This window comes from Trachypithecus francoisi, unplaced genomic scaffold (genome assembly GCF_009764315.1).
Source record: "Trachypithecus francoisi isolate TF-2019V2 unplaced genomic scaffold, Tfra_2.0 Lachesis_group16, whole genome shotgun sequence".
NCBI classification, from domain to species: Eukaryota; Metazoa; Chordata; class Mammalia; order Primates; family Cercopithecidae; genus Trachypithecus; species Trachypithecus francoisi.
In genome coordinates, this window is record NW_022681461.1 from 9,868,331 (window position 1) to 9,878,128 (window position 9,798).

A 9,798-nucleotide genomic window follows, 5' to 3' on the forward strand; every position below is an offset into this window, starting at 1 on the left:
GGGGATGGCTTCAAATGGAGGTGAGCCTGTAGGGATGGGGGCATTATCCGAGTCTGCCATGCCTCAACTCCTTGGGAATTCAAATATGACACTGCCCCCTGGGGACAGTTGATAGGGCTGATGTTGAGGAGGGAGGGAGCACTGGATGTCCCCAAGGACATCACACCTGGGGATGGCCATGGCACCCTGAGTCTGTGGTTAGGGAGGACGAATCCTTAGAGGTGGACCAAGATGCTTAGGGGAATACACCATGTAGGGGAAAGGATGGAGTGGATGGATTGATCCTTTCTAGAGGGAGACAGATCATGTCATTGTGTGTTTGTAGGGAGTGGTGGGATCGTGTTGTGATGGTGGCCCCGGGAGGAGGACAGGCAAGCCTGAGTCCTGTGCCGTGTCTCCAGGCACCTGGAAGGTGCCCTTCCATACCGTTCAGAGGGATTTAGACTGGGGTTTTCTAGATCTTAGGGAGGAGTGGGGAGAAGTGGTCTCAGCCAGAAAACTGTTGGGTGGGTTAACTGTGACAGACCTTGTAGTGACTGGGTGGGCGAGGCTGGGGGCTACTGTAACTGCCACAGCCCAGAGCTTCTCAGCTCCCTCCCAGAGCTGGCTTCTCTGTCAGTTCAGGTAGCTGTTGGCTTTGATTTAACAGGGGTGGGGGCAGATGGGGAAGTTCAGGCAACACAGGGTCTGGGCTTCCTGAGTTGTTCTGAATTGCTTGCCCTTTTGTGGAAGCTCAGGTCTTCAGACCCACTTCCTCTTGTCTGCTAGCTCATGGCCTGTCCCCTGCACTTTGTGTTACTGTGGAGATGAAGAATTTGCTCCTATTCCATTTATACAACTTCATGAACGGGGGACAGGTGTGGATTCTTGCTGGTTCTCAGTGGAAGGGTCTGGAAAGCCTGGTTTCTACTCCTTCCTCTACTCCTTGAGTAGAGGAAGGAGAGTAGCGCACAAATAGGAAGATGGTTCTCTTAATATTATTATTCAAGTTAGGATGTGCATGTGCTGTATCCCTTATTCCCCTTGACTAGAGACTGCATGAGGTGCTAGTGAATAGGGATGAGTTCCAGACAACTTTGCCTCACCTGGTCCGTGGCCCAAGAACCGCTTGTTCTTGGTTGGCCACTATGTTCAGTTATTGGGAGCTCAAAGGAGAAGGACCAGAGATGGGCTCCTTGTCCCACTACCTATTGTAACCTGAGCAGCAGCTGCGAAAATCCCTAGACACCTCCCCTGATAGCCCTGCTGCTCACCATTTGCTGGCTGTGTTCTAATCGTGTGCAGCTGTTGCTGGCTGTGCAGTGACATTATCTCAGGGGACTCCACCACTGCCTCTCAAACCTCTCCCTGGGAACAGAGCTTCCTGAGCGGCAGCTGGGACCATCGAGTACTGAGGAAAGGGTGGCCCGAATCTGACTCCTATTTAGCACTTGCTGTTGGTGGTGCCAGGACAATCACTTGCATGCTGGGCGTGATGAGTTATGGATTATCTTCAGGGTTCCTAGGGTGCTGGCTTGGGAAAGATTTCCAACCAGTGGTTTTCTTTTGTTGTGTTTGAGCTAGGAAAGAAAGAGGTTTACAAGAGCTTCAGGAAAAGGAAGATTGAAGAGAAGATGTGGCCATAATATTTGGAAGCTTCTGGCTTCCTGCCGGCCTTCTCAGTGCCGAGCACTGCCCTGGGGTAGGCCCCTCACCTGTTGCTGAGCATGCTGAGGACCACCAAGCTGCTGAGAGACTCATCCCTGACCCATGGCTTGGGAGATGCCTGTGAGGCTGATGGGGTCTGCCAGGGACACCTGAGGGATACCCTTGGGCAGCGAAGGCTTGGCTGTTGCTTCTTGGGAGACAGGGGTCAGGGAGTCTTGGTGACCGGGGCTAGGCTCTCTAGTGGAGCGACTCTCCCATGGAGGAGTAGAGCATCCGGTGCACACTCAGGGACACTTGTAAGCTGCACAGTTTCCCTGTCACATGCCCTCAGCTGTTGGGACTCCCCTCTGATTCCCCAGTGACTAGTGTGGACCTGGAGACCCCAGCTCATTCACCTCTTTCCTTTGTCTCCACAGCATACCCAGTGCTGGGACCAGCCGTGACCGTGAACCCTGGCACCTCTCTGTCTGTGTTCACGGTTCTGCCCTTCGCCACACCTGCTCCCGGCCCAGCACACGGGCCACCCCTCATGACTGCAGGGGTTCCTACAGGCGGCCCACTGGTGCTGTCTGCCTTGCCCAGCACATCTCTGGTGGCAGGACAGGATGGCCACGGCCCAAGTGGGTCCGCGGCTTCCAACGTCTTTGTCCAGATGAGGACAGAGGTGGGGCCTGTGAAGGCCCCTCAGGCGCAGACCTTGGTCCTAACTCAGGCCCCCCTCGTCTGGCAGGCTCCAGACGCCCTCTGCGGAGGTGTCGTGTGTCCACCTCCCCTACTTCTGGCAGCTGCTCCTGTGGTGCCTGTTATGGCTGCCCAGGTGGTTGGGAGCGCCCAGGCCTGTGAGGGAGGCTGGTCCCAGGGCCCTCCTCTTCCACCACCACCACCGGCTGCCCAGATGCCTCCCATCGTGCCCCCAGGGAACGCTGGGCCATGGCCAGAAGGGGCTCATGGAGAGGGCAGCCTGGCTCCCTCCCAGGCCAAGGCCCCGCCAGACGACTCCTGTAACCCCAAGAGTGTCTATGAGAACTTCCGACTCTGGCAGCGCTACACGCCCCTGGCCCGGAGGCACCTTCCCCAGAGTCCTGACACCGAAGCGCTTTCCTGCTTCCTCATGTGAGTGTCCTCGGGGCACTGGAGCTTGTCCTGCAGCTCACACATAAAGAGGCTGCCAAATGGACAGGAGGTCACGCTGTTCAGGGGAGCTTGCAGGGCGGTTGTGAGGGTGATGGGTTGCACTATGGGAAGGTACATTTTCTTTTTTTTTTTTTTTTTTTTTTTTGAGACGGAGTCTCGCTCTGTCGCCCAGGCTGGAGTGCAGTGGCCGGATCTCAGCTCACTGCAAGCTCCGCCTCCCGGGTTCACGCCATTCTCCTGCCTCAGCCTCCCGAGTAGCTGGGACTACAGGCGCCCGCCACCTCGCCCGGCTAGTTTTTTTGTATTTTTTAGTAGAGACGGGGTTTCACCGTGTTAGTCAGGATGGTCTCGATCTCCTGACCTCGTGATCCGCCCGTCTCGGCCTCCCAAAGTGCTGGGATTACAGGCTTGAGCCACCGCGCCCGGCCACACATTTTCAACAACATTAATCTGGCTGTGGCTCAGGACAGACTGTCAGGGGCCTCAACTGTCCGTCACTGTCCCGTGAGTCCAGCCCATCCTTACTTTCAATAATTTTCACAACAATGTTTACAGAAGAGCTAGGTCAGAGAGGGTTCCTGGTGTGACATGAACGACGGTTTGGGTTTAGGTCTTTGAGCACACACTCCAGTGCCTCCCCTTGAACCCAGTATTGATAGCCAGGAGCACATCACATGGGGTTGTGGGGAGGAGCTGCAGGGCCCGGCGGGAACCTGGCACATGCCCGCAGTTCTGCCCAGGTCCAGCACAGCGGTGGTGGAGCCTGCACAGGGGGATGGTCTTGGGCCCTGCACTAGGGTTGATGCTGGGCAGATATTTGCATCTTCGCCCTCAATCCCTCCTAGAAAAAGGGACAATGGTGCTTCATTCAGAGGATGGCGAAGAGATGACTCGAGCTCACATATGACATGTATAGCACAGTGCCTGGCACATGCTATGACACATTACATGATAGCAATTATGATTACTGTCCACATTACTATCATTATCAGGACTAGGCCATCTAGGAGAGTGCTCCCCAAAGCCACAGGCTCCAGTGATAGCTCTGAGTGCACCACGAGCCCAGCAGCCCAGGGTCGTGGACTGTGGTGACTGTGAGGCAGCAACGTCAGCATCCGCGAGAGTTTGTGGTTTCGTTCCCAGTCCCTGCCTCTCTCCACCCTGCAGCGCCTCTGTCACCCCGTGTTTCCCACTGATGAGCAAATGGGAGCTTGAGCACATCCACCGTGCAACACACTAACCGTTCCCCTAGGGAAGCCCCCTGCCTGGGGTGTAGGTGGAAGGCGGCCCCATCTTCCTCCCCAACAATCTCGCTGCCCCCGCACCCTGGAACTGGTTGCATTCCCCCTTGGAGCGGAGTCCCGGTGCACTGGGGACCCTGATTCTTGGAGTGGAGCTGCCCCAGGCTCACAGGCCTTTGCCATGGCTCCTGTGGGAATGTGGGAAGCTGTACCTGGCTGCTTGCAGTGGGCTTGACACTGCTCTGCTTTGGTTCTGGACGTGTGCTCCTGCTTCTCATGCTCCAGGACCCTGAGGCTGCACCCCCAGGGCTGCCTTACTCCAGAGTCCCCAGGAAGCTGGTTACTCAGTCCTGGGGCCCTGGAACCTGCACTTTAACCCTCGCTCCCAGGTCATTCTGTGTGCACGCTGTCTCAGTCAGCTCAGGCTCGGCTGTAACAAATCCCATAGACTGGGTGCTTTATCAAGACACATTCATGTCTCCCAGTTCCAGAGGCCAGAAATCCCAGATCAAGGTGACAGCAGATTGGGTGTCTGGTCAGGGCCCTCTTCCTGGCTGGAGAGAGCTGCCTCTGGCTGTGTCCCCTTGTGGCTGAGAGGAAGAGCCCTGGCGTCTTCTCCTGCCCTTATCAGGGCTCCGATTCCATGTCTGGGATCCACGCTTATGACCTGCTCTGACCCTGACTGCCTCCAAATACTGACACACTGGCCCTGAGGGCTTCAGCACAGGAGTGTTGGGGGCACATGTTCCTCCCGTAGTACTGAGTTCACTTCTCAACACTGAGGACCCGAGGGGCAGTCGGAGAGGCCACTTGGTAGCTTGTGTTGATGTTTGATCTTGCAGTCGTGTCCTGGGGCCTGAGGAGCCCACATGGGGGAGAACAGGACAGGGACGTGGCAGGACAGGTGTGGGGAGCACGGGGGCCAGGTGTTGGGACCAGGTGGGCTTGGGATGAACGGTGGGCTCATAGACTGGGACTGACTGCTCTGGTTTACAGCCCAGTTCTCCGATCCCTGGCCCGGCGGAAGCCCACCATGACCCTGGAGGAGGGACTGTGGCGGGCCGTGCAGGAATGGCAGCACACAAGCAACTTTGACCGGATGATCTTCTACGAGATGGCGGAAAAGTGAGTCTAGGGTCCTGGGGGCAGGGCCCGCAGAGCAGGGTGAGAGTGAATGACAGAGGCCTGGTGGCCGTGGTGGCTTCTCAGCGTGGAGCATGAGGAGGATGTGGACAAACACGAGACACTCTGGACCCCTGGCTCCCTCAGGAAGCTGCTCCTACCACCTAGAGTGCTCTGGGCTCTCAGTCCTGACCCATTGGGAAGCAGCCCCTGCCTGGCCTGGGGCCTACCCCTGCCTTGACACTGGAGGTCATGGCGGGAGCAGCCAGCATCGCAGCCCAAAGTGGGTCACCTCCAGCTGTGGGGATGGGGAGAAGGGGTGCTAGTGACTATAGACAAGAGTGGGGGGCAGGCTTCTCACAGCAGTGGCCAGAAGTCGGTTTTCTCCCATTCCTGCCCCACCAGGGAGTTGGGTCAGGGAGACCTGTGCCCAGGACACCATGAGCCCCATCTCTGGCCTGACCGCCTTTGCTCCTGGGCAGTCCCCTCCATGAAGACAGACAGACAGCAGCTTCAGGGGAAAGGGGGCCTGTCCTCTGGGCTCAGCTTGTGCTTCTTCCTGATCATGGGTCTCCCAGGCCTTGTGCCCCTGGGTTATCTTTGAGGGGCCCACAGTCCCAACCTCAGGACTCCTGCATCTGGCCATCATCCTTGATGCCTTCTGCCATCAACCCCACCCCTGGCCAGCTAAAACCTGGAGGAGGGATCCCCTGGGACCCTCCTGGACATCGTGGCCCTGACTTGAGTCAGGAAGCCCCGTTGATGCCATGGGCTCTGCAGGGGCCGGGTGAGGGAGGGTGAGCCCAGAACTCTGGGAGCAGCTCCCTCCTGGGACTGGGGGATGGCACCTAGTGAAGGCCTGGACAGTCCACCGGAGGCACTTCCTCCCATCCCTGCCCTCGGCCGCTGCCTGGTCCTGGGGGAAGGGGGCCTGGACCCTCTCAGCATGACCTGGGCCTCCTTCACCCCCAGGTTCCTGGAGTTTGAGGCTGAGGAGGAGATGCAGATTCAGAAATCGCAACTGATGAAGGAGCCCCAGTGCCTGCCTCCTCCAGCCCCACCAAGTCTTGAACCTCGAGGACTTCCAGCCCCTGAGGTGGACAAGCAGCCAGGTATGGCTTCCCACATTCCCACAGGAGTCATGGCAAAGGCCAAAGGGGCCAAAGGAGGCCACTGTGCCCACACCACATGCTTCCCTTCAAGAGGGAGATCTTCTCCCTCCAACAGGACAGCTTCTGGGAGCATATGTTGGGTATTGACCAGGTCAAGTTTCCTAGCTACTGTCTCCCCTCGCCCATCCAAAACTCCACATATGCTCTGCCCAGGAAGCAGGGATGAGCGGGGAGAGTACATGGCATATTGGTGGCTCCAAACTTCCTCCCAAGCGATGCTGTCTCCGATGTGCCCCTCCCGTGTGTCTCCTCCGGGGGCGCTGTGGTTCAGGTGGTCCTGACCCAGCTGGGACCCACTTCACATCCCCAAGCCCTGCCCTCCCCTGTGTGGTGCAGGCAGGAGGAGCGGCCCTCACCACACCCGGCCTCCTCCCTCTCTGCCTCAGTGTACCTTCCCAGCAAGGCCGGCCCCAAGGCCCCGACTGCCTGCCTGCCCCCACCCAGGCCCCAGCGACCAGCAGAGACCAAGGTCCGCCTGCCACCACCCAGGCCCCAGCAGCCAGCAGAGACCAAGGTCCCCGAGGAGATCCCCCCAGAAGTGGTGCAGGAGTATGTGGACATCATGGAGGAGCTGCTGGGGTCTCACCTAGGGGCCATGGGGGAGCCCGAGGGAAACTGGGAAGATGGCGAAGTGGAGCAGCCACAGGAAGAAGATGGGATGACTCCAGACCTGGGCCTCCTGAGCTACATTGACAAGCTGTGTTCCCAGGAAGACTTTGTCACCAAGGTGGGCTGGCCTGGAGTGCTGGGGTCTGCAGGATTCCAGGGGGTGGCACTCCCAGGCCCTTGGAATGAAGCTCTGTTCCTTAGTTACTCAGCAGTGCATGTATTTCCATGGATTTGAGTGTCTGTGTATGTGACTGTGTGTGTCTGTGTGTGCTTTGTGTGTCTCTGTCTGTGTGTGCGTATGCTACCATGTCTGCGGTCTGTGTCTGTAGCTGGTGGTCGCCATAATATGAGACAGCCCCAGGAGGGTGGGGACAGGGCCCTCCCCGCTTTCTGCATCTCCTCTGTTCTGTCCTTGCCTCCAGGTTACTCCCTGCCCAGGAAGCTCACGCCTTCTTCCTTCTGTTTCCAGGTGGAGGCCGTCATTCACCCCCGATTCCTGGAGGAACTGCTTTCCCCAGATCCACAGATGGATTTATTGGCCCTAAGCCAGGAGCTGGAGAAGGAAGAAGAACTCACACTTGCCCAGGTAGACCAGCGGAGGGAGGGGAACCCAGGTACCCCAGGGGCAGGAGGGACCCAGCACACAAGGCCCACCTGAATGTCTAACCCCACCCTGCTGGGGATGCTTGGCTTCTTGAGGAGCCACTCCGGGGTGGGAAGATGCAGGTTCAGAGGGAGTGGGATGGAGAGGAACCAGGGAGAGGAGTCAGGATGCAAGCTGCAGTGAGGCCCAAGGGGATACCCAGCAGAGCCACACCCTCTCTCTTTGACATAAAGCCCAGCTGCCTCAGGCTTCCCTGCCTCCCGCCCAAGTGCCCTGGTCACTACCCTGGGCCCTGCTCACACCTGGGGCAGCGCCAGTAAGTGCCCCGTTTCCTCCCACAGCTGGTGGAGAAGCGCCTCCTACCTCTGAAGGAGAAACAGCATGCGAGGGCAGCCCCTAGTCATGGCGTGGCCCGGTTGGACTCAAGTCCTTCTAAGTTTGCAGCTGGTCAAGGAACAGAGAGAGACATCCCTGACCCCCAACAAGGGGTTGGCATGGAAACCTGCCCACCCCAGACGGCTGCCCGGGACCCTCAGGGACAAGGCAGAGCACGCACCGGCATGGCCAGGTCCAAAGACCCTGCTGTGCTTTTGGGATGTCAGGATTGCCCCGGGCTGAGGGCTGCCCGGCCAACCTCTCCTCCCCAGGACCACAGACCCACCTGCCCCGGCCTGGGGACCAAGGACACCTTGGATCTCCCTGGAGGGTCTCCTGTCAGGGAGTCACACGGGCTGGCTCAGGGGTCAAGTGAGGAGGAGGAGCTCCCCAGCCTGGCCTTCCTCTTGGGTTCCCAGCACAAGTTGCTGCCCTGGAGGCTACCCCAGAGCCCTGTCCCTGCCTTGGGCCTTCTCAGCCCAGAAAAGTGGGGACCCCAGGGAGCTCTTCAGTCCCCATCTGCTCAGAGAAGAGGCCTCAGCCTAGCACCCTCTCCTGTCACCAAGTCCAAGAAGCGACCTCTCTTCGGAAGCCCATCCCCTGCTGAAAAGACCCCCCACCCAGGGCCTGGGCTCAGCGTCTCTGGGGAGCAATCCTTGGCTGGGGGGCTGGGTGGCCCCTCACAGTCTCAAAAGAGAAAGGGTGACCCCTTGGTCTCCAGAAGAAGAAGAAGCAGCATTGTAGCCAATAGGGGCTTCCGGGCAGGTTCTCTGGTGCCAGTCCCCAAGGGTCTGGCATCCGATGCCCCAAAGCAGTCAAAAGCTTCTTCCTCCCCCGTGCTGATCTTGCTGGGCCTTAGCTTTGGAGGATAGGGGAGAGAGGGGAGGGGAGGGAGAGGGTGGCTGGATGGGGAGGGCAGGGAGGGAGGGAGGGGAGGGAGAGGGTGGCTGAACGGGGAGGGCAGGGAGGGAGGGCCTGGGGGGAAGGGGCTGGGGGGTGGGAAGCAGTGCCTTGGGGGCCTTGTGTGTAAATATGAATAAATGTAGTTGTGTTGGAAAATGCTGTCAGGGCTGCTGCCTCTGTCCTCGGGGCTGTGCTGCTCCGTGGAGGGTATCTGTGAGGGAGGGCAGAGGAACTGGGAGATGCCAGGCACTGGGAACCCACAGGGGCTGGCCCCACTTTTTCCCCCTGGTGTAGGGAGCCCCTTCAGTTGCACCAGGGACTGACAGATGCTGAGGAAGCCCTGATCCCTCCCACCACCCACTCACAAGGCCCTGCCTGCATTAGGGAGGCTTCTAGGGACCTCCCATCATTATCAGTATCCCCGGAAAATCCTGGGATTGGAGAGAGCTGGCTGGCTCTTGTTCTGCTCGGTGGGATCTGAAGAGAAGGCAGCCGCCTGCAACATGGACATGGGGAGAGGCAGCCGCTCCTGCTTAACCCTCATCAGGAAGAGCGCGGGCACTGGGCTGAGCGGAGACGTTGAGGTGACCGTCCACATGGTGTGTTTGGGATACGACGATGGATGGGGAGCAGGGGAAGTCCCTCTGCCTGTTTCTGGGCAGGAGAGAGTCTTATCCAACTAGCTGAAGCAGATGCTCCTTGCTGTGGCCACAGGGACTGGCCTCAGGGGCCCTCAGGGTCCTCCATGGAGCCCCCCACAGCTATGATTCCCTTCCCGTATGATGACTGAACTCATGTGGAATTGATGTAGACACAGATTTACATTGGTATCTAAAACAGTTCCCTTCCAATACACCATCATCAATGGGAACAAGCATGACCAGCCCACCAGGCACAGGGTGGGTGTCTGCTAGTTCCAGGACCCAGGGAGCTGGGGCCCAGGCTGAGAGGGGTTGAGGGTCAGCCACCCTTCTGCCAGGCACAGACCCCA

The 9,798-nt window shown here is 58.7% G+C and overlaps 1 protein-coding gene across 1 annotated transcript; it reads left to right on the plus strand.

Annotated features, from left to right (window-relative positions):
• Positions 1 to 4: 4 nt before the first annotated feature.
• LOC117099301 (NUT family member 2G-like) lies at positions 5 to 9,140 on the plus strand. Its single transcript, XM_033238731.1, has 7 exons — positions 5 to 20; positions 2,064 to 2,760; positions 5,019 to 5,147; positions 6,117 to 6,256; positions 6,703 to 7,043; positions 7,395 to 7,511; positions 9,102 to 9,140. The coding sequence occupies exons 1-7, from the start codon at positions 5 to 7 to the stop codon at positions 9,138 to 9,140; spliced, it is 1,479 nt and encodes a 492-aa protein (XP_033094622.1).
• The last annotated feature ends 658 nt before the right edge of the window (positions 9,141 to 9,798 follow it).

Coding starts and splice junctions, on each gene's coding strand:
- LOC117099301 (XM_033238731.1), top strand. Junction 5,148..6,116: donor TTCTACGAGATGGCGGAAAA/GTGAGTCTAGGG, acceptor CTTCACCCCCAG/GTTCCTGGAGTTTGAGGCTG. Junction 7,044..7,394: donor AGGAAGACTTTGTCACCAAG/GTGGGCTGGCCT, acceptor TTCTGTTTCCAG/GTGGAGGCCGTCATTCACCC.